The following is a 24262-nucleotide window of genomic DNA, read 5'->3' on the forward strand; positions in this document are numbered from 1 at the left end:
ACAAGTCTGTTTTCTGATACCTAATGAAAATGTTTAGTATTGGGCTGGCGCCGCGGCTCACTTGGTTAATCCTCCACCTGTGGGGCCGGCAAGGTTCCAGTCCTGGCTGCTCCTCTTCCAGGCCAGCTCTCCGCTGTGGCCCGGGAGGGCAGTGGAGGATGGCCCAAGTGCTTGGGCCCTGCACTTGCATGGGAGGCCAGGAAGAAGCACCTGGCTCCTGGCTTCAGTTCGGCGCAGCGCCGGCCATAGCGGCCATTTGGGGAGGGAACCAACGGAAGGAAGACACCCCCCCCCCAAACTGTCTAACTCTGCCTGTCAAAAAAAAAGAAAGAAAGAAAAAGAAAAAGTTTAGTATTAATTGATAGTGACTCACACAAACCAAATATTCTATAACAGACAACAGCCAAACCCCGTTTGTGAAGCAGAAGCTAACATAACACCCAGGAGTGGCCTTGTTCATTCCTGCTCCTCCCAGAGTGCCCTGCTCCAGCCACACCGTTCCTTCACCAAAGACGCGATCGAGCTGCCTAAATAAGACGAAGACGGGCATTCCTGCTGCCCGCTCTCCTCCTCACTCAACAAATACCTACTAAATATCAATCGGTCTACTGCATCCCAGCCCCTGGGGACAGACCAGTGACCAACACTCCTGGCTTTCACCCAGCTCAGATTCCAATAGCGAAGCATCACCAACTGTGTACAGCACCAGAGAGAAACAGGACACGAGCGAAGGGGAACCTTCACGGGCAGCTCTTCCCAGGATGCCCTTCTGCACTTCTGTGAAAACTCTTCTTAGTCCTCCAAGCAAGAACAAATTATTCAACAGGAAAAAAGTCAGCATAGGGCTGGCACTGTGGCGCAGTGGGTTAGGCTGCCACCCACCACGCCAGCATGCCTTATGGGTGCTAGTTCAAGTCCTGGCTGCTGCACTTCCAATCCAGGTCCCTGCTAATGTGCCTGGGAGGCAGCAGACCATGCATGGCCCAAGTACCTGGGTCCCTGCCAACAATGTGGGAGACCTGAAGAAGCTCCTGGCTCCCACCTCGCCTCAGCCATTGTGGCCACTTGGGGAGTGAACCAGCAGATGGAAGATCCATCTCCCCCGCCCCTCTGTGTGTGTGTGTGTGTGTGTGTCTGTGTGTCTGTGTGTCTATCTGTCTCTTCCTCTGACTTTTAAACAGATAAATAAACTCTATAAAAGCCAGCATATAGTGAGGATCTACATGCAAGGCACTCAACAAGATCCTGAAAATAAAACTGTTAACGGCCATAGCTGCAAGCTTCAACCTCATAGTCCCAGTGGACAGGCAGACATGTTCATTCCGCGAACACTGAACACTTTGTGCCAGGCGCTATACTGGGTGCACTAACTTCTCAGGACAATCCCCTGAGACTGCTCATGGCCAGAAACTGAGGCACCCAGAGGAGAAGCAGCAAGGCCTGGGGCCACACAGCACCATGTCACTGGCAGGGCCATACAGTCCGAGCCCCTAAGCACCTCGGTCCGGGTTATGCCACCGAATCCTCAGAAAGCAATCTCCCTGGTCAATATACAGGCTCGAACCAGGAGCTAGGGCGCACACAGGAGTGGGGGCCGCACTGTCGTGAAGAATAAAGACTGCACTCTTGAGCCGGCGCCGTGGCTCAATAGGCTAATCCTCCACCTTGCGGCGCCGGCACACCGGGTTCTAGTCCCGGTCGGGGCGCCGGATTCTGTCCCGGTTGCCCCTCTTCCAGGCCAGCTCTCTGCTATGGCCAGGGAGTGCAGTGGAGGATGGCCCAGGTGCTTGGGCCCTGCACCCCATGGGAGACCAGGAAAAGCACCTGGATCCTGGCTCCTGCCATCGGATCAGCGCGGTGCGCCGGCTGCAGCGGCGGCCATTGGAGGGTGAACCAACGGCAAAGGAAGACCTTTCTCTCTCTGTCTCTCTCACTGTCCACTCTGCCTGTCAAAAATAAAAATAAAAAAAAATAATAAAAAAAATAATAATAAAAAAAAAAAGACTGCACTCTTACCTGCACTTTACAGGTACTACATGTCTACCCTGTCCGCCCCGGGAGATGCCCTGCCCTGCCGTACCCCAGGGGTCTCCTAGTGGGACTCAGGGACACAGCGTTCCCTGGACGAAGAGCAAGCCCCGGGACCCGGCGCGCGCCCCCCAGACCCCTAAGCCCCGGGTCCACTCGAACGTGCCCTCTGCGGGCCCTGGCAAGCCGCCAGAAGGCGCACCTCCCGAAGGAGCCTCGTCGCCCCACGACCCCCGCCCGCCTCCCTGCACACTCTCGCGGCGCGGGACCGCCCGCCCCTGACTACCTCCCGGCAGGAGCAGCGAGGCCGGGGTGGCGGCGGCCTGGGTGACCGGGATGAAGGGCACGTTGAAGCTGAACTCTGTGGCCGAGGACGAGAAGAGTAAGTTAGTGCCCGACGAGGAGGCGGACGCGCCCCCGCCGCCACCGTTAGGCTTCCTCTCGGCCATGGCTGCGGCCCACCGTCCGTTACACGTCTCCCGGTAGCCGGGGCAGCGCCACCGGCCGGAAACCAGTCACCCTCGGGCCAGCGCACTTCCGCACTTGCGCCCAGGGACCGGAAGTAGCGGCTCCCTCCCTTCCCCTGGCTCGCGTCGCCAGGAAATAACAAGGCGGCGCCGGCGTCACGCCAGGGCTTAGCACGTGACCGCTGTCGCGGCTGCGCGAGCGAGGCTGGAGGCGGAGGGACTGGGAGAGGGGACGGTGGCCGCTGCCCGTCCTGGGTGTGTGCGCGAATGGACGCTGAAAGCCGCCGATTGCGAGGGGCGCTCCGGGCTTCCTAAAACTGTCGGAGAGATGGTTGAATGGACAGATTTGGGGAGGGCAGGGGAAGCGAGGACGAGCGGCCGCTCTCGCAGATTCGTGCCTTTCTGGACTGACCCTTGCCCCGTGGCCCAGAAGCAGAGCTGGCAAAACTTGAGACATGCTTGAGCCAGGGGCTTGAGGTTGCAGGCGTGTGCCTTTTAAACAGGAGCTTTTTCTGTCCACAGTAGCCTAGTCCGAGCCGTAATTGTCCGCTTTCACAGCTAGAGATTACAGAGGGGAAAATACAGAAATGGCCAAGCAGCGTCCTGGAGACTCCCAGAGAGGCCTCAAAGTAGCGAGCCAGGCCGCGGGTGCTGACCCCCGTGTGGGGTGTCAGCTTATTAAATCAGTTGACGACCCGATTTGCCTGCTGTCAAAGAGTTTTTTAAAAGCCAGAGTCTAGTTACAATGGTAAGACATATGAAATAATTACCTATTTTTTATTTTTTTTTATTTTTTTATTTTATTTTATTTTATTTTATTTTTTTTTTTGGACAGGCAGAGTGGATAGAGTCAGAGACAGAGAGAAAGCTGTTCCTTTGCCGTTGGTTCACCCTCCAATGGCCGCCACGGCTGGCGCGCTGCAGCCGGCCACCGCGCTGATCCGAAGGCAGGAGCCAGGTGCTTCTCCTGGTCTCCCATGGGGTGCAGGGCCCAAGCACTTGGGCCATCCTCCACTGCACTCCCTGGCTACAGCAGAGAGCTGGCCTGGAAGAGGGGACAGAATCTGGTTCCCCGACCGGGACTAGAACCCGGTGTGCCGGCGCCGCTAGGTGGAGGATTAGCCTATTGAGCCGCGGCGCAGGCCCAGTAATTACCTATTGCAATAGGAAGGTGGCCCGACAAGAACTGGACTCAGCTTTGCTCAAACAAAAAGACTTATTTACTTTTTTATTTATTTGAAAGGCAGAATGTCAGACCATCCTCAAAGGGCAGCAACGGTCGGGGCTGGGCCCATCTGAGGCCAAGAATTCCACCCTGGTCTCCCACCTGGGTGGCAGGAACAACCCAAGAGGAGGGGTCATTTGTAGCCTCCCGGGCACATTAGCTGAGAGCTGGGTGGGAAGCAGAACAGCCAGTGTTGTGTCCAGTTTGAGACCCTCCCCAAAACAACTCACAAAAGGCAGACGTAGGCCAGTGCTGAGGCAAGAAGCCTGGTCCCTCACCTTCCCAGCATTTTTACCCACTCAAGTAAACAAGTACATATGTCACTACACACCTAGGCGAGTTCCTTATTCCTTATATGGCAGTTACCTAAATTTATGCATTTTATTGGTGCATTTGAGCAACTTAAGGGCTAGGCGTCATACAGGAAGGCGGAAGAATCTAAATTCCAGGAATAGCTTCATTCCCATACCCTTAGGCCTGTCTTTTCTGGCTTAAAATAAAGCCTGTCATGGAGGAATGGCGGGTCTTGCGACAGGAAGGTCCTGAAAGCTCTTAAGACCAAGATTTTAATATGTTGCCCCATATTTTATATCATTTAATCTTAACATACTACATATTATTAAATCTTAATTTCAAATGTATTTAATCTAAACTAGCTTATGGTTTGAATTAATTACTCATAACTGAACTCTACACCAGGATTCAAACAGGCTTGTTCTGAGTTGGAGACTTTTCCAAGGCTGAGTTGTGCTGAGAGCAAGGGGTGTGCGTGGCGCTTGGGCCCCACGTTACATCTTGTGTGTTAACTGGTACTTAACCCGGAGGAGACCTGCAATTCCCAGCTCCTGAAGACAGGCGGTGGTGTAAGTTGGAGCAAGGCACACCCAGGGACTGGGAATGAGAGAGAGGATTGAGCCCTGGAGTGTCTGAATTTTCAAAAAGGCAGCTCCGGGTGGTAGAAGATTTGCACAGCAAAGGGGCAGAGGAAGAAATTACAACTGCAAGGTTGAAGTCTTTGCTGTAAGCAAGGCTCAGGGGCCTAACTGCCTATCACCAGGCTGTGGCTGGACAGACAGGAAATTCTAGCAGTGCTGAGCTTTCTCGGGCAGGCATTTTTTAAATTATCTGAAAGGCAGAGAGAAGGAGATCACTCTCCAGAATGCCCACGACAATGAGGACCGGGTGAGGCAAAGCCAGGCACCCAGAATGCCACTGTGGTCTTCCACTAAGGTAGAAATCAGGCCCAGGGTGCTGCCTGCTGGACACCGATTCAGCACAGACCAGCACTGATGCTAGGGAACAGGTTTCTTGGGCATAGAGTGCACTTCTCTAGTCCCAAATATGCTCTTCCCCAATTGTAACCTACGAGGACTTTCTCTTTTTTTTTTTTTTTTTTTTTTTTTTTTTTGGAAAAGAGTTTATTGCGGGAAACCCAACAGGCTGTAGGGAAGGGGTGAAGAAGGAAAAAGAGAGAGAAGGAGAGCATGAGAGAGAGAGAGAGCAATCAAGAGACATAAAGAGAGATCAGGGGATGGAGAGAAAGAGCCACTTGTTCAGGAACAGGACCTTCTAAAACTTTGCGGGGGTGGGGGGCAAGGAGATAGGAGCAGCAAATCCCATTAGGATGGGGGTGGGGCTGACACCAGTGGTTGGGCCACATGGCTGGCTGGCTTCCAGCAATGGCAGCAGGGACTAGAGCCTAGGATGGTGTCCATGGTGTAGATCGCGCCATAGGTAAGACTGTACAATTTTACTAACATTCCCCCCTTTTGTTTTTTATACAGCAGGAGTTGTATGGGATTACATTAGCCCCAAAAGTCTAGGAGGGGTAGAGGGACGATGATCTGTCTGTAGAGCTACTTCCTGCTGACTTGGCACGACGAGGTACTCTCTGCTGGCGTGGGGTGATGTCTCAAGCTGCTATCACCTGGGTGGGGAGCTGAGTATATCCCTGTAGCAGCATTTGGTTGACTGCCTGGTTGCTGAAGGCCTTGGTTCCTTCCATTATCAACTCCTGTAAACACTTAAGCAGACGCTGTAGTATAAAAGACGGGGTAAGAAAAGCAACCAATGATCCTAAGAGTGGCATTAACCAGGTAATGAGGATTTCATGAGGAGAGGAAATGGCGGGGGGGCCCTCTGGACCCTTGTGAAGACTGTTTGATGGACATGGTTTAAAGCTGATCCCAACCCAGACCAGGAGAAAAGCCACTCATCTTTTGCAGGTAGAGGGGTTTGTCTGTAGAGAAATTCTGAACAATCATACAACACTAAGTGGGGGAGAGGACCATCAATACACTCAAGTCAGGAGTAGAGCCATCAATGTTAGTAGAGGCTATGGCTACAAGGGAATGAGGCTGGGGCTGCCACTGTGGCACAGCAGATTAACATCCTCGCCGGAAGCACCGCAATCCCATATGGATGCCAGTTAGAGTCCCAGCCGCTCTACTTCCAATCCAGCTCTCTGCTATGGTCTGGGAAAGTGGTAGAAGATGGCCCAAGTCCTTGGGCTCCAGCACCCATGTGGGAGACCTGGAAGAAGCTCCTGGCCCCTGGCTCCTGGCTCCTGGCTCCTGGCTCCTGGCTCCTGGCTCCAGGCTTTGGATCGATCGGCACAGCTCTGGCCGTTGCAGCCGATTGGGGAGTGAACCAAGATATCTCTCTCTCTCTCTCTCTCTCTCTTTCTCTCTCTCTCTCTGCCTCTCCTCTCTCTGTATAACTCTGACTTTCAAATAAATAAATCTTTAAAAAAAAAAGAAAAGAAAAAGGAATGAGGCCCCAAGTGGGCTAGACAGGGTCTAGAACAAAGGACAGAGTCATTATTAGAGGACCTAAGAAAGATGTTGTCTAAGCCATGAATAAGTTCTCCAATTGAGAGGCAAATAGAAACTGACAGAAGGGGCCTGATAATAATCTGGTGGACTTTAAGGCCTTTTCAGTTATGAGGCCCAGACCTACCTATCCCTTCACATGAGTATATCCTAAGGGAGGTGTGAACCTCCTTGGGAAGGCACCCTGTTGACTTCCATTACCCAACTGGCCTGGGAGGAGAGCTGGCCAGGTCACGACAGGTGGCATCTCCAACAGGAAATTTACAGTTCTGCCTGCAGTGTTACTGACCCTAGTTGGCCGTCCCCTCAGCAGCATTGGTTACGTTGGAAGCTGGGCCGAGTGAAGGGCTCTCCAGCTTGGAGCCAGCAAGATCTGCGGCTCTGACCTGGGTGTCCTTTGACTCCAGGGCAGCTCCATTTCCAGTGATCCAACTCTTGGCTGGCAGAGCTGCAGGGCTCTTCACAAGCTGACTTTGGCTGAAGCCCTGGCTTTCCACATTGAAAGCCACTGCAGTGGACTGGCCTGTTGGGTCTCCTTGAGGGCAGGTCACTGTGCAAAGAAGCCTTTAATAGGCCTACACCTATCTTTACAATTCTAATGCCTAGCTTTCTTTTCCTCCTGATTTTTGTTAAAGCAGACCAGAGGATGCAAGTCAAGGGGGTGCTCAAGTTCCATCTCTAATCTTCGGTGGCCAAAATTAGAAGTCTGTAGTCACAGGTATGTTCTGATAGTGGTTTATTTTGAGGTAGACAAAGTCCATGAGGAAAGCTATGTCCTTACTTTAAAACTTTCTTGCTAGGAGGACTTTCATTCCAAACATTGGCTGTTTGGTTGGTTGGCTGGTTGATTTGAAAGGCAGAGCAGGTGTTGGCACAGCGGCATAGCGAGTAAAGCTGCCACCTGCAGTGCCAACATCTCATATGGGCACCAGTTCCAGTCCCGGCTGCTCTACTTCCAATCAAGCTTGCTGCTATGGCCTGGGAAAGCAGTAGAGGAAGGCCCAAATGCTTAGGCCCCTGCACCCGTGTGGAAGACCTGAAAGAAGCTCCTGGCTCCTGGCTTCTGATAGGTGTAGTTCCAGCCATTGTGGTCAATTGGGGAGTAAACCATCAGATGGAAGACACTCCTCTCTCTCTCTCTCTCTCTCTCTCTCTCTGCCTCTCCTCTCTCTGTGTAACTCTGGCTCTCAAGTAAAAAATAAATCTTAAAAAAAAGAAGAAGAAGAAGAAGCAAGCAAAACAACCAGGACTCAAGTCAGCACTCCAATATGGGATCCTGGCATTGCAGGCAGTGGCTTAAGCTACTGCACTACAACACAGGCCTATATTGTTAAGTCCATACTGCCTTCTGTATTGACCATGCCATTCTTTTTTTTTTTTTTTTTAAGGCAGAGTTAGACAGTGAGAGAGAGACAGAGAGAAAGGTCTTCCTTTGCCGTTGGTTCACCCTCCAATGGCCGCCGTGGCCGGCACGCTGCGGCCGGCACACTGCGCTGATCCGAAGGCAGGAGCCAGGTACTTCTCCTGGTCTCCCATGGGGTGCAGGGCTCAAGCACTTGGGCCATCCTCCACTGCACTCCCTGGCCACAGCAGAGAGCTGGCCTGGAAGAGGGGCAACCGGGACAGAATCCGTTGCCCCGACGGGGACTAGAACCCGGTGTGCCGGCGCTGCAAGGCGGAGGATTAGCCTATGAGCCACAGCGCCAGCTCTTTTTTTTTTTTTTTTTTAAGAGTTACAGAGAGGCAGATGCAGAGAGAGAGAGAGAGAGAGAGAGGTCTTCCATCTGCTGGTTCACTCCCCAAATGGCTACAACAGCTAGAGCTGTGTTGATCCAAAGCCAGGAGCCAGAAGCTTGTTCCAGGAGCTTGTCTCCCACACGGGTGCAGGGGCCCAAGGACTTGGACCATCTTCTACTGCTTTCCCAGGACATAGCAGAGAGCCAAATCAGAAGTAGTGCAGGCAGGACTAGAACCGGTGGCCATATGGGATGCTGGCACTGCAAGTGGCAGCTTTACCTGCTACACTACAGCACCGGCCCCTTTCTTACCAATAGTGTACAACTGTTTGAATTTATTCAACTTCTTAACAAACACTTGTTCCCTTTCGGGTTTTTTTTTTTTTTTTTCTTTTTTGAGGAGGAAAACTTTGTAAAGAGCAGAAAGAGGAGATGAAGGGGAGTTAGGAACACGGGGAACAAAGGTTGGGGCAGCTGCATGTTGGCCTCCAGCCAGGCAATAAAGAGCTTGATGAGGGCACAGTGGTTCCTTTCATCCAACCCTCTGGGCACTCTGGCAATCTCACTCTGCAACCTCAGCTGCCTTTCTCAAGGCCATTTTCTGGAATTCCCAAGCCAGCATTATTCATCTGTAGAATTGAACAGACGCTGTGGTCAGTCACAAGCTCAGCAATTAGCTTTGGTCAATCATAGTGTGAAAGTGGAAAGGAGCGTGTATCCGTCACAGTGATGGCAGGGACCTCGTCTGCTGCCCCCACGGGTGTGCACCAGCAGGTAGCTAAATCAGAAGCAGAACCCTAACCGGGCACTTCAACATGAGCGCCCGTGTTCCCAAGCTGCGACGTCACGTGCTGCTCCAGACACCCACTCTGCTAGGCAGGCATCTCAGGGCAGTCGTCCTGGACGCCTGGCCTTACGCTGCTGGAAGCTGTGTGGAGAACTGTCAAGGACAGTCTCTGTTGTTATCACAAGTGAGCAGAGCAGTGTGCTAAACACGAGGGTGCAGGGTGGTGAGGCAGACGTGGAACCTGTCCTTTCCTACAGTTGACTGTGTCAGCTAAGCACATGATAATAAACTGAGGAATGATGTATGTTCCAATGCAGCATGTCCCAGATCATCACACGGGAACACTGGCGGCATCAGGGGAGGGTGGGTAACTGTTTCCCGGGAAGAGACAGCAACTATTTCAAATAACCAGACCATCAACAGAGGCCCTGCTTAGTCTAAAGTGACATGAAAGTCTTCTCTGAAGATGGCAAGCAAAGTGAAGACCTAAAAGGCAGCGAGTACAAGTGAACTGGAAGGACTTGGGGAAGGGAAGGCCAGAGGAAGCAGTGGGTGGGAACCCCTGAGCTGCCATATGTGAGCGTTAAGAGAGACACACGTTACCTTGTGGCTGGAGTCCAGGGAGCAACCAGGAGGAAGCTGGGAATGAGGATAAAGAGCAGGCACCAGTTAGGTGGTGTAGCGTCTTACGGTGAGGGCAAAGGTGAGTCAAAGAAGCCTTTAAAGACGCGTGGAGAAGTAACATTCTGCTGTGAACTCAGGAAGGAGCGAGCCTCGAAGGAAGAGCCATTGGCCGGCAGGGCCAGGTGGGTGACGATGGTGATCTAGCCTCGGTGACCAGCAGGATGAGCAACGCCTGGGGGAGGCAGTCGGCCTGAACACATGTGTCGTCATTTGCTCCTTTGGAAACTTGGGGCAAACACAAATGGTTTTTGTTTTGGAAGCATAAACCCATAAGAAGGAGGAGACTGAAACAGAGATTTTGGAAGCAGCAAAGAGGTGGACAAGCTGTCCGTGATGTAGCAGACCCGCAGTAGGAAAAGCCCAACGACGACCGGAGTGCAGCACAGAATCACCAGAAGATTTATGACTAGCTGGGCTTTGGGCAGCCCTGGAAGTGCTGGGGGACAGGAAAGTGAGGTCCTCGAATGAGGGGGACTGGTTGGCACTGAGCAGTCAGGTCCCCTCCCCCACTCTGAGAACGGGACCCGCTGACAGCCCCCTCTGGAGGGGGTGAAACAAGACGAAGCACATGTATAATAATACATAATACATAAATACTGAATAATACAATCTCTCCCTCAACCCGCATAGTTTTTCCACCGAGCTGCAGGAACACTAGCAGCCAGTTTCCGACTTGTAGGCAAGAGTTTGCAAGCATCCTCTCTGGGGCATGGGAACTAAAGATACAGAGCTACTGTCTTAGATTCTAACAGATGAATTTTAGAGGAATATAAACAGACTATCAGAGATACTGAGATCAGGGTTTCCCAGGACAACAGCCCAGCCACACAATCCCATATTTAACCTCAGAATCAATAAACCCCGTTCATACCCCAATTCACCTTTTTTTTTTTTTTAAACAGGCAGAGTTAGTGAGAGAGAGAGAGACAAAAAGAGTTATAGCCAGTGAGAGAGAGACAGAGAGAAAGGTCTTCCTTCCGTTGGTTCACTCCCCCAATGGCCACCACGGCCGGCGCTGTGCCAATCCAAAGCCAGGAGCCGGGTGCTTCCCCTGGTCTCCCATGCAGGTACAGGGACCCAAGCACTTGGGCCATCCTCCACTGCCCTCCCGGGCCACAGCTGAAAGCTGGACTGGAAGAGGAGCAGCTGGGACTAGTACCCGGAGCCCCAACCGGGACTGGAACCTGGGGTGCCAGAGCCACAGGTGGAGGATTAGCCTAGTGAGCCATGGCACTGGCCCCCAATTCACCTTTTAAATCCCCACACTTTATTGGTGGGGTAGAAAGACACATAACAAAGGGGAAACGGGGCTCCCACTCACTGGTTCACTTCTCCACATGCGTGCAATGTCCAAGACTGGGCTAGGTGGAAGCCAATAAGCAGAAACTCAATCCAGGTCTCTCATGTGGGCAGCGGTGACACAACCACTGGAGGCCTTATCTGCTGCCTTCCAGGGTCTGCATTACCAGCAAGCAGGAATCAGGAGCCAGAGCCGGAACTCAGACACGGGCACTCAACGTGGTACAGGGATGTCTTCATTGCCAAATTTCCACACCCAACTTCCCTCCCCTGGCCCCATCCATTCTCAACACACACACACACACACACACACTCTCAACACACACACACACTCAACACACACACACACTCAACACACACACACACACACACACACACACACGGAGAGTTAGAAGTCTCCCCACCCTTTTGTGCTATGCTAACTGCAAGGCATCACCTTACTCTTTTCTTTTCCAATGTTTTTCCCCTTCCTCAATGGATTCTTTGTTGTTTTTTAAATATTTATTTATTTATTTAAAAGTCAGGTTACCCAGAGAGAAGGAGAGGCAGAGAGAGAGAGAGAGAGAGAGAGAGAGAGAGAGAGAGAGATAGGTCTTCCATCTGCTGGTTCACTCCTCAGTTGGCTGCAACGTCCAGAGCTGCACTGACCCAAAGCCAGCAGCTTCCTCCAGGTCTCCCACATGGTGCAGGGGCCCAAGCACTTGGGCCGTCTTCTACTGCTTTCCCAGGCCATAGCAGAGAGCTGGGTCAGAAGTGAAGCAGCTGAGTCTCAAACTGGCACCCATATGGGATGCTGGTGCTTCAGGCCAGGGCGTTAACCCACTGCGCCACAGGGCCAGCCCCTGGATTCTTTGTTTTACAAAATCTCAAATATTAACCCTCCTCTTTGAGATGCTCATGAAACAATGTTCCCCTGATTGCAACAGGCTGAATAAAATAATATCCTTAATTGCCTGGGGTCTTGTGCTCCTCTCATTTTTTCGCCACTACCCCACTACTGAACTAAAGCCACATTACTCTCTGCGATGGTAGCACCACACTTCTGATATCAACTTCTAAAATATTTAGAGTAATGCCAGCAGCTGTATAAACAGCACACAGAATGCATGTTCATATAAAAATACAGGGGCCGGCACTGTGGTGCAGTGGGTTAAAGCCTCAGCCTGCAGCACCAGCATCCCATATGGGCGCCAGTTTGCATCCCGGCTGCTTCTCTTCCGATCCAGCTCTCTGCTATGGCCTGGGAAAGCAGTGGAAGATGGGCCAAGTCCTTGGGCCTCTGTACCCTTGTGGGAGACCCAGAGGAGACTCCTGGCTCCTGGTTTCAGATCCGCCCAGCTCTGGCCATCAGCCATTTGGGAGTGAGCCACCAGAACGGAAGACCTCTCTCTCTCTCTCTCTCTCTCTGGCTCTGCCTCTTTCTGTAACTCTTTCGAATAAATAAAATAATTCCTTATGGAGCCAGCGCCACGGCTCACTTGGTTAATCCTCCGCCTGCAGCACTGGCATCCCATGTGGGCGCCAGGTTCTAGTCCCGGTTGCTCCTCTTCCAGTCCAGCTCTCTGCTGTGGCCCAGGAGAGCAGTGGAGGATGGCCCAAGTGCTGGGGCCCCTGAACCCGCATGGGAGACCAGCAAGACGCACCTGGCTCTTGGTTTCGGATCAGTGCAACGCCAGCCATAGCAGCCATTTGGGGAGTGAACCAATGGAAGGAAGACCTTTCTCTCTATCTCTCTCTCTCTCATTGTCTATAACTCTACCTGTCAAATAAATTTTAAAAAATAATAATTCTTTAAAAAATATGGGGCTGGCTCTGTGGCACAGTAGGGTAATCCTCCGCCTGCAGTGCCAGCATCCCATATGGGCACCGGTTATAGTCCCAGCTGCTCCTCTTCCAATCCAGTTCTCCACTATGGCCTGGGAAGGCAGTGGAAAATGGCCCAAGTCCTTGGGCCCCTGCACCCGCGTGGGAAGACCCAGAGGAAGGTCCTGGCTCCTGGCTTCGATCTGCGTAGCCGCGGCTGTTGTAGCCATTTGCAGAGTGAACCAACGGAAGGAAGACCTTTCTCTCTGTCTCTCTCTCTCTTATTGTCTGTAACTGTACATTTCAAATAAATAAATAAAATATTTAAAAATATATAAAAACATATAAAAATACAAAGTGTGTTTAACAAAGGTCATGCTAGTCAGCACCATCATCTGGAAGGAGGCAAGAGTAGCTAGGGCCAAACCTTTGCTGCTAAGAAATTGAGTGGAAGTCCCAGAGATCTCACTCACTCACAGTTCACTGGTAAAACACAAGCCCACCTAGCTCTAGGGAAGGCTGGGAAGTGTAGTTCCCCACAAGCGAGCAGTCTCAGCTACCTCTGTACCCTGTAGCTGGGAAATACAGGTCTTCACTGGGCAACCTGTCTACACCTAGGAAAGGAGGGAAGCCTGCATAGGAAGAAGAGGGGGTGGGCGTGTGGCACAGGAGGCTCACGTCCCAGTTCCTCTGCTCCCGATCCAGCTTCCTGCTACTGTATCCTGGGAGGCAGTCCAGGTGCTTGGGTCCTCAGACATCCACATGGAAGCCCTGATTGAGTGTCGGGCTCCTGGCTTTGGCCTGACCCAGCCCTGGCTTTTGTGGCCATTTGAGGAGTGAACCAGTGGATGGAAGATCTCTCTCACTCTCCTTTGCACATGAATGGAAATTAACAATTAAAAAAAAAAAAGAAAAAAAGATAATTTATTTGATACACTGATGTCAGGGGCAGGATTTCACACAGTGGTTAGGATGCTGTTTGGGGTGCCTGCATCCCGTGTCAGAGTGCCTGGTTTGGAGTCCTGGCTCCTCTGCTTCCTGCTGCTGTGTACCCAGGAAAGGCAACAAATGATGGCTCAAGTTCTTGGGTCCCTGGCATCCTTGTGAGAGAACTGGAGTGAGTTCTGGGCTCCTGGCTTCAGCCTGTCCTAGCCCCGGCTGTTGGGGACATTTGGGGAGAGAAGGTGGGGATGGAAATTCTCTTAGTCTATCTCTGTTTCTCTCTCCTTGTCAAATAAAATGAAAATAAGTATTTAATAAATAAAATGCAAAAAATCATTAAAATATGTGGACAGAATACCTGACGTGTTTAAGTAGCAACACAAGTACAGCTGGTGCGGTGGTGCACAGGTTAGGCTGCCACCTGTGGCACCAGCATCCCATATGGGAGCTGGTTGGCTTCCCCTGCCCTGCTTCTCACCAGTTCCATGCTAATGTGCTTGGAAAAGCAGTGGAAGATGGCCCAAGTGCTTGGGCCCTTGCATCCATAAGGGAGACCCAGATGGGTGGTCTAGCCCAGACATGGCTATGTGGCCATTTGGGGAGTCACCTAGCTGATCAAAGATCTGTCTCTTTCTCTCTCTGTGAAACTCTTTCAAATAAGTAAAAAAAAAATTATTTTTAAAAAAGAGCTACGCAGGTGACTTGGGCATTGTGGGACGTGTGGATTTTCCATGCAGCGACTATTCCATGTGAAGCACTGTTCTAGGTGCAGGAGAAACAGAGCAGTAAAGACACCCAAATCACTGCTTCAAAGATCTTGCAACCCAACTGAAATCCTAGTGCAGCTGGGTTGAATTAGTGCTAAGAACACAGAAAACCAGCAAATTTTTTTTTTTTTTTGACAGGCAGAGTGGACAGTGAGAGAGAGAGACAGAGAGAGAAAGGTCTTCCTTTGCCGTTGGTTCACCCTCCAATGGCCGCCGCTGCAGCCGGCGCACCGCGCTGATCCGATGGCAGGAGCCAGGAGCCAGGTGCTTTTCCTGGTCTCCCATGGGGTGCAGGGCCCAAGCACCTGGGCCATCCTCCACTGCACTCCCTGGCCATAGCAGAGAGCTGGCCTGGAAGAGGGGCAACCGGGACAGAATCCGGCGCCCCGACCGGGACTAGAACCCGGTGTGCTGGCGCCGCTAGGCAGAGGATTAGCCTATTGAGCCACGGCGCCGGCCCAGCAAATGTTTTAAAGGAACATTTACCAGACCCTGCTGGCAACCACTTCCAACCTCCTCAGCTGGCTCTTTTGAACTTCAGCATTTCCAAGTAAACAGGGCTGCACCACTTCTGGTTCCCCTCCCTTCTGCATTATCTGTTGAGCTCCCAGATAGAAGATCTTTTTGACCTTTGTCCTTATCACCAAGAGTTATCAGAAATGAATCCTTCCTATTCCCCACCCTTCCAATATGGTTAAATGATAATGCTGCCTAGGTCAATATTTAAATTTTAACATTACTATGGCCACATAAACACTATTAATTGCCAAGTTCCATGGTAAATGATTATTTTAATTTTTCTGAACAGATTTTTGTTTTCCCAGTCTTACGGTTTGGAACAGCTTTTCTGCACCCTTTTCTCCTAAATTATTTACATTTCAAGTCCTGGTATAAAAGGCAAGCCTAGAAGCATTGTTCCCCATCCCCCCACAACTCTCCTCTCAATAGAAGTCTTGCCGCAGTTCCTTTCCCCTCCAGACTTTTCTTACTCCAGCACCTGACATGGCTGGAAATGAGTCCCCTACTAGACCATAAGCTCCACTAGGGTGGCAATGGAATCTCCTTCTTCCACCCCAGTATTCCCAGTGCTGTCTGAAAGCACTTTATAGACAGTTACTGAATGCCTCCCTTAAAAATGCAGGCTTAGGGGGCTGGCACTGTGGCATAGCACGCCACCTCCTGCATCGGCATTCCATATGGATGTCACTCCACTTCTAATTGCCTGGGAAAGCAGCAGAAGATGACCCAAGTACTTGGAACGCTGCACCCACGTTGGAGACCCAGAAGAAGCTCCTGGCTTCCGGGAGGCCCAACTTTGACCACTGGGGGCCATTTGGGGGGAGGTGAACCAGTAGATCAAGATCTTTCTCTCTAACTCTGCATTTTAAACAAACAAATAAATCTAAAAAAAAAGGGAGGCTTGGTTTGGAGGAAGAATTCTGGACACGCACACACACAAACACACACACACACACACACCCGGCTTTTACACTTGGTAACTATTTACCAGTACCAGGATATTCTGCACAGAAAAAGTACAAGGTGACAGTGGAAAGAAGTGGTCATCAAAGAAGGAGGTACTTTTCTCTGACGGGAGTAGAGAATTTCCACTTTGCTTATGGCCTTGTCTAAATACTGACGGAATTTGTGCATTCAAAAGGCTTCCATAGCCTAGGCACCTCATTTCAACAGCCTTGGGTGATCACTGATGTCACACATAAGTGTGTTAATTGTTGGGTCCGGCAGCATGGCACAGGTTAATCCTCCACCTGTGGTGCCAGCATCCCATATGGGCGCTGGTTCTAGTCCCAGCTGCTCCTCTTCCAATCCAGCTTTCTTTTTTATTTTTTATTTTTTTTTGACAGGCAGAGTGGACAGTGAGAGAGAGAGACAGAGAGAAAGGTCTTCCTTTTGCCGTTGGTTCACCCTCCAATGGCCGCCGCGGCCGGCGCGCTGCGGCCGGTGCACCGCGCTGATCCGATGGCAGGAGCCAGGAGCCAGGTGCTTTTCCTGGTCTCCCATGGGGTGCAGGGCCCAAGCACCTGGGCCATCCTCCACTGCCTTCCCTGGCCACAGCAGAGAGCTGGCCTGGAAGAGGGGCAACCGGGACAGAATCCGGCTCCCCGACTGGGACTAGAACCCGGTGTGCCGGCGCTGCTAGGCGGAGGATTAGCCTAGTGAGCCGCGGTGCCGGCCCAATCCAGCTCTCTGCTATGGCCTGGGAAAGCAGTAGAAGATGGCCCAAGTGCTTGGGACCCTGCACCCGCATGGGAGACCAGGAAGAAGCATCTGGCTCCTGGCTTCAGATTGGCGCAGCTCTGGCTGTTGCAGCCATCTGGGGAGTGAACCAGCAGAGTGAAGACCTTTCTCTCTGTCTCTCTCTCTTACTGTCTGTAACTCTACCTCTCAAATAAAAATTTTTTAAAAAGTGTTAGTTGCTAAATTAACAAGAGTCACTGTGCACTAACTTCCCATGCAGGATCTCTGTTCTCAAAAACTCTGTTCTCAAAAAGTTTTATTATGACTATGTCTAAGCGCTCCCAAAAGATGTATCATTCTTGGGTGTTTCCTTAAAGTTAATTTTCTTTTTTTTTTTTTTTGACAGGCAGAGTGGACAGTGAGAGAGAGAGACAGAGAGAAAGGTCTTCCTTTTGCCGTTGGTTCACCCTCCAATGGCCGCTGCGGCCAGCGCGCTGTGGCCTGCGCACCGCGCTGATCCAATGGCAGGAGCCAGGTACTTATCCTGGTCTCCTGTGGGGTGCAGGGCCCAAGCACCTGGGCCATCCTCCACTGCACTCCCTGGCCACAGCAGAGAGCTGGCCTGGAAGAGGGGCAACCGGGACAGAATCCGGCTCCCTGACCGGGACTAGAACCAGGTGTGCTGGCGCCGCAAGGCAGAGGATTAGCCTAGTGAGCCGCGGCGCCGGCCATAAAGTTAATTAAGTTTCTAAAAAAGAAAAAAAAAAAGAAGTGAAATTAATTTCAAGATGCAATGACTTTGAACAGCCCTTTTCTCAACTATTGAGGAAGAGTTTTAGTTTGTTTTACCGTGCAAATTGCTGAACTCTTTAGTTAGTGCAGAGTTGGTCTGCTGTGTACAAAGTTAGTTGAAAACGGATCTTAGTGGAGAATGGGACTGGGAATGGGAGAGGGAGGAGGAGGAGGGGTGGGAGAGTGGGTTGGGGGGCAGGTATGGTGGGAAGAATCACTACATTCCTAAAGTTGTACTTATGAAATGCATGAAGTCTGTATTCCTTAAATAAAAGCTTTCTTTGGGGGAAAAATAAAAAAAAAAGTGCAGGGTGAAATGTTTTGCATTATACAATGGTTACATTTCAAAAGGATTACAGTGTCTCTTGATAGAAAACCTGAGCAACTGTTGGTCTGATAGATCACTAAGTATAGAAGGAGAAGCCAAAAGTTGAAACGTTCCTTGTGCAGGGGTCAGGACAAGCTACACCAACCAGTGGAAGGAATCTGAGGTTGGCAGGTGCCCCAAAGGACTTGCTGGCCTTCCCCCAAAGTAGGTCAAAACCTTCCATGGGAGGCGCCCTCTCCCTGCCCAGAGGAAAGGAGCCTCCTGTGCTCTGAAGAGGAGGGCGATCGTGCACTGGCCTTCCTGCTTCCCCAGTTCACCGCTTTCAGCTCCCACGCTGGTCCTGCTGCTGTGGGCAAGGGCTCCAACAGCTGGATTTATTCCAAGGTCTGTCTCTAATGACAGAATTCAAAGCAGGGGCTTAATGTGCAAAAATCAGAGGAGGATTTATTTAGAGATCAACAAGGGCTGGCACTGTGGTGCAGTGGGTTAAAGCCCTGGCCTGAAGCTCCAGCATCCCATATGGGCACTGGTTCGAGACCCGGATGTTTCACTTCCAATCCATCTCTCTGCTACGGCCTGGGAAAGCAGTAAAAGATGGCCCAAGTCCTTGGGCTCCTGCATCCGCGTGGGAGACCTGGAAGAAGCTCCTGGCTCCTGGCTTCGGACTGGCGCAGCTCTGGCCATTGTAGCCATCTGGGGAGTGAACCAGCGGATGGAAGACCTCTCTCTGTCTCTACCTCTCTCTATAACTCTGTCTTTCAAATAAAAAAAAATAAATCAAAAAAAAAAAATAGAGATCAACAGATCAACAAGAAAGTATATGAGGAGAGAAATGCACTCACCTCAATATATCTGTCCCATTTATTGGGCACAGGGTGGTGTCCTAAATGAATATGCAAACACATGGTAGGGTTTGGGTGGCATTCAGTGCACCCGGTGGTCTCTGGGACAGCTCTGTGGTATCTTATTCATGGTAGAGGCTCGAGGTGCATCATGGGAAAGTGGCTATGCTGAATTGGCATATAGGCTAAGGTACAGAGACTGCGGCTGAACCTCTTAGCTCCTGTACCTCTTTTTTTTTCTTTTAAGATTTTTTTTTTTTTTTTTGACAGGCAGAGTGGACAGTGAGAGAGAGAGACAGAGAGAGAAAGGTCTTCCTTTGCCGTTGGTTCACCCTCCAATGGCCGCCGCTGCAGCCGGCGCACCGCGCTGATCCGATGGCAGGAGCCAGGAGCCAGGTGCTTTTCCTGGTCTCCCATGGGGTGCAGGGCCCAAGCACCTGGGCCATCCTCCACTGCACTCCCTGGCCATAGCAGAGAGCTGGCCTGGAAGAGGGGCAACCGGGACAGAATCCGGCGCCCCGACCGGGACTAGAACCCGGTGTGCCGGCGCCGCAAGGTGGAGGATTAGCCTATTGAGCCACGGCGCCGGCCAAGATTTATTTATTTATTTGAAAGTCAGAGTTACACAGAGAGAGAAGGCGAGGCAGAGAGCCTTCCATGCGCTGGTTCACTCCCCAGTTGGCTGCAAAGGCTGGAGTCGCACCAATCTGAAGCCAGGAGCCAGGAGCTTCTTCCGGGTCCCCCACTCCTCAGTAACACTTACAAAACTCACGGCACATAAACTGTACGCCTTCCTCTTGTGGATTTTCCTTTTGTTACAGAGGCCTCTGCCAAGAACTCAGAAGGACAGAAGGAAAATGTTTCACACACACACATCATACCGCTGCAATTCAAAGCAAATCTGAAATTGAAGGATTCAAAATCAGACATTTCATGTCATCATTTTAACTTGTGCCTCACAAGAAGCTAAGATGTGATTTCCCTATTCAATACCAAGTGAAAGGAAAGGCCACCACAAAACACACCAAACACCTGAGTAAGGGAAAAGGTTAATGTCGAGTGTGGGAAACCCGACGGGCTGCCTCCCCGTGCACAGAGGGAACAGCAGCCCGTCCTGGGAGACCAGGTCTTACACAGCTTTGCAGAAGTAAGGGAGAGGGAGTGGCAAACCCATTAGAGTGGGGTGGAGCTGACACTTGTGATTGGGCTATTGGGTCACCTGACTTCTAGTAAGCCAGGCTGGACTAGGAATATGGCACCATTTTACCAACACCAAGGACCTGGCAACACTGCTAAATGAAAGAATGTAGTAGCAAGGCCGGCGCCGCGGCTCACTAGGCTAATCCTCCGCCTAGCGGTGCCGGCACACCGGGTTCTAGTCCCAGTCGGGGCGCCGGATTCTGTCCCGGTTGCCCCTCTTCCAGGCCAGCCCTCTGCTGTGGCCAGGGAGTGCAGTGGAGGATGGTCCAAGTGCTTGGGCCCTGCACCCCATGGGAGACCAGGAAAAGCACCTGGCTCCTGCCATCGGATCAGCGCGGTGCGCCGGCCGCGGCCGCGGCGGCCATTGGAGGGTGAACCAACGGCAAAGGAAGACCTTTCTCTCTGTCTCTCTCTCACTGTCCACTGTATTAGCAGTGGGAGAGTTCAGGACTTGGCCACTCACAAGAGTGAAACATACAACCCAGAACACCAACGGATGAAGTCGCCAAGAGAAACCCCTCACCCTGTGCTACCCTGGAGTAAACCGGAATGTCACACCACAACACACCACTTTGGCCTAGGATCATTTTGTGCTAAAGGCCATTGAGAAGATGCGGAAAAGCTCCCTGCTCTCCTGCGCTTTGCCAAAACACAGGGCATAAATTTTCAAAAGTGTTCCCTCCTTCCTTCTCAACCAGGAAGGCTAAAAGTTAGCCGCTGGACAGCTGCGACGCTGATCAGTCCAGGGGTGGCCCCAGGAGAATCTAAGAGACAAACTTGAACCTGCATCGGCCATTAGCCTGGAAAGCCTTTCTTTTGTCTTGTAATTTGTTTACAGATTTATTTTTCTTTGACAAAGGCGTTATGTAAACCCCAAATGCTAAGCCCCCTCTTCGAGTGGCTCCTCCCTTGCTGTCGCTCTGCACCTGCTCCCAGATAACCCAGGTCTGTTCCTCCCCCGCAGCGCTGAGACGCGGGTTCAGCGCCCCACTTTGTAGATTTCCTGCCGATCCCCGCCTCTCTCTCAGCTGACAAGGCTGGGGCTTTCTGGGGTGCACTCCAGGTCCTGGGGAACACCACCTCACGGGCCAACTCAGTATCTCCCGTCCTCCAGCAAACGACCTCCCCACCTTCCTTCCGAGGGGATCCCGGCACACCCTTGTGGGGTGCGGGCCGCTGCGGAGGGCACGGCTCCAGCCACGTCCCTGCACACCTTGGGAGGCACAGGCCACGGCGCACCTGACCGGGCCCCGCCGCTCACCTGGGACGCCTGAATCGAGAGCCTCAGCCCCCGTTCGTGCCCGGCCCGGCCCCAGGCAAGCGGACCTGGGGTGTAACTAGCACCTGGGGGTAACTAGCGGATGGTCGCGCGCTCCGCCTCCCCAAGTTCATGCACAAATACTGGGGCGCGGCTGCGCCGGCGGGGATGCCCGGGGCGCCCGACAGTCCTTCAGGCCCTGCGCCGCGCCTCCACCGCAGGGAACGGGGCCGGGGTCCCAACACGCACCCCGGGGCCTGGATGTGTACCTCCCGCGGGAAGACCTCATCCAGCCAAGGGAAGTCACCAGAGAGGCGTTACCGAGAGCAAAAAAAAAAAAAAAAAAATCCACGCAAAGGTGGTGGGCGACCAAGGGCTGTTTCGACGCTCCAAGGCCGCCCGGGGAAGACGCTGGGGTCTCTCAGAGCGTGCGATTTCGGCTGCGGCGCGAGAACTCGCACGTTCAACGACTGAGGGGCAGTCCGAGGCCCCGGCACGCCCGCACCCGGCCCGCGGCGCCACGCGGGCTCGCCACGCGCCCGCCTCCGCAGCCCGCCCTTCCCTCGCCCGACTCCAAGATGGCGGCCGCCGCGCCGCGGCCCCGCCCGCCCCGCCCCCTCGCCGCGCGGGGACGCGCCGCGCGCCGCCGCCGCCGCCCCTCCCCGCGCGAGCTCCACCCAGGAGCAGGCAGCGCGGTCGGCGGCGGCTGTTTCCCGCCATTGTGCGAAGTGGAGGCTAGGGGCCCGCGCGCGCCGCGCCTGCCGGTCGCCTGCGCCTCCGCGTCCGCCGCCGCCGCCGCTCCGGAAGGCGCAGGGAGGCCGGGCGGTGTGCGCCCCGCGGCTCGTCGTGCGTGGGCGGGCTCGGGGCGAGGAGCGGCCGAGCTCCTGAGGAGGAGCTGGGCGCCGGCCGCTCGGCCCGCGGATCCCCGTCGCCGCCGCCGCCGCCGCTGCCGCCCCGGCCGCGGCCCTCGGCGAGATGCCCTGTGGGGAGGACTGGCTCAACCACCCGCTCGGGATCGTGCAAGGCTTCTTCGGTGAGTGGCGGCGCCGGGGGCGGGCTGTCGAGTTTGCAGAAGCCCTCCGGGGCCCGTCCCCGCCGCGCGGGTCCCCACGCGGGACCGCCCAGAGGGCTCGCGCGGCGACAGGCGGCGCCGGCCTGCACCGGCCGAGCTGGGACGGCCCCCGGCGGGCCGCGGCTGCAGGTGCCTCCCACCTGCCCGATTCGCCGCTCGCGGGCGGCCAAGGTGAGGTCGCGCGGGCTGGCCGTGGTGGACGGCCTGGCTGCCGTCTGGGGCGCCGCCGGGGCCGGAGCCTCGCGTGGCACGCGCCGGGCGCGGGGCTGGAGCCTCGGGGAGGCCGGCGGAGCTCGCCGGTGGGGAGCTTCAGGATATTTCAAAACTTCCGGTGTGCCGGGCGGTGCGCGCTGGCTTGCACAGAAGTTGCCGCAACTCCTGGCTGGCACACCTCCGCCGCGCAGGAGGGCAGCTCCCGGGGTGGCTGCGTCTTGCTGCTGTTGGGGTGGATTTGAACCCGTCTGGTCTGCCTCCGGCCCCGTGCCGGAGCCCCCGAAGTGCCTCTCTGCGTAGGGAACGCAGCCGGCGAGCTTAGCAAACTTTAGTTGCTACTGCTCCTGCTGCTTTGCTGCTTCCGGTACAAGGAGAAAACTCGAGATTCGGTTTTGGTTCACTGGGCTTGCCGGCCCCTCCCTCCTTCCCCGGCATTGCTCGCACTCTGGCGGTGGTGGGCCAAGACCCCGCCAGAACCCCTGCGTTGGGTCGCCGCCCCTGGCTTGCCTGGGGTGACCGAGAGCTGAGCGTGGTCTCGGCTCGCTCAGACGTGGGGTACTGGGAGGAGAGACTCGCAGAGAACTGCAGTCCTGAGCAGCCGGAGCCGCTGGCGCACAGTGCTGGAGGGGCTCGGTGCCCACTAAGCAGCTCTTCGTGATTGTACCCAACTTAGTTCCCTGGCTTCCCAGGCTGGGACTAGGAGACCTGAGTCAGGCGCCCGGCGTGTAGCCCAGTGCACTGGACACCCTGAGAACGAGTGGAAATTAAAGCTGTGTCTATATTGCAAAACAAAACTGGGCAAATGCAGTGTCCGGGCTTCTCTGAGAACAGGGTGGATGTATTCCTCCACGAAGCCCTGGTCATTTGCTGTTCAGCGTCCGGATCGCTGGAGCTGACGACCGATATGCAAAGTACGGCCCCGAAATGTCAAGTGCAGGTTAAACTGCAGCATTGTTGGGTTAAGAAGGTGCAGGTGCGTAGATAACTTTTAAGGAAAGCCCTTCCAAAGTAAGAGGGTTTGGTGCGTATTGGGCTAAGTTCCAGTTGCTGTTATTAGAAAATTTATTTATGAGAAATACACTCTAGTCATACTGGATATGTTTGGGGGATTTTTGTCGCAGCCTGAATCTTTCTGGTGTGTTTCTCCCCAGAATGTCTTACTCCATATAGGTTGTGTCTTATAGAGAAGTAATGAAGTTTCTTTTCTTAAAAAAATATTTATTTGAAAGTCAGAGTTACATAGAGAGAGGAGAGGCAGAGAGGTCTTCCATCCGATGGTTCACTCCCCAGTTGGCTGTAACAGTTGGAGCTGCACTGAGCCGAAGCCAGGAGCTTCTTCTGGGTCTCCCACGGGGGTGTAGGGCCCAAGGACTTGGGCCATCTTCTACTGCTTTCCCAGGCCACAGCAGAGAGCTGGACTGGAAGTGGAGCAGCTAGGACTCGAACTGTAGCCCACATGGAATTTCCGGCACTTCAGGCCAGGGCGTTAACCTGCTGCGCCACCGCACCGGCCCGGAAAAGTAATGAAATTTCTTCTTTCACGTAGGACATCTTTCCAGCGAGTCTGAGAATTTTTTTTTTTTTTTTTTTTTTTTTTTTTTGGTGATCCTTGTCCTTGTCACATGTTTCCACATAAACTTCCTAACCCTGTTGTGTGTTTAGGTTAGGTGTCTTCAGTGATCTGGAGTTGTGCTGTCCAATACAGGAGTGACCACTAGCTATTTAAATCTGGGTAGGAATGGGCACTTGCCACAGCCCTCGGACTCTGCCTGGGGCGCTGCATCCCGCA

The 24262-nt window shown here is 53.2% G+C and overlaps 2 protein-coding genes across 5 annotated transcripts in view; one reads left to right on the forward strand and one right to left on the reverse strand.

Moving 5' to 3' along the window:
• The window catches only part of SEC23IP (SEC23 interacting protein), a 55256-nt gene extending 52640 nt beyond the window's left edge, over positions 1–2616 (reverse strand). For all 4 annotated transcript variants that reach the window (XR_016221914.1, XR_016221916.1, XM_008270608.5 and 1 more), the window contains exon 1: positions 2315–2616. Coding sequence is in view for 2 of the 4 variants with exons in the window: in XM_008270608.5 (XP_008268830.4) it covers positions 2315–2477 (163 nt within the window). In the remaining 2 variants the exon portion in view is untranslated. The remainder of the gene's footprint in view (positions 1–2314) is intronic.
• A 19276-nt stretch (positions 2617–21892) lies between these two features.
• MCMBP (minichromosome maintenance complex binding protein) overlaps positions 21893–24262 on the forward strand; it is a 57202-nt gene continuing 54832 nt past the window's right edge. The window contains exon 1 of the mRNA XM_008270606.5: positions 21893–22221. Coding sequence (XP_008268828.1) covers positions 22164–22221 — 58 coding nt within the window. The 5' untranslated portion in view covers positions 21893–22163. The remainder of the gene's footprint in view (positions 22222–24262) is intronic.

The sequence above is a fragment of the Oryctolagus cuniculus genome, chromosome 15 (genome assembly GCF_051225735.1).
Source record: "Oryctolagus cuniculus isolate XC-2025 breed Fujian yellow rabbit chromosome 15, ASM5122573v1, whole genome shotgun sequence".
NCBI classification, from domain to species: Eukaryota; Metazoa; Chordata; class Mammalia; order Lagomorpha; family Leporidae; genus Oryctolagus; species Oryctolagus cuniculus.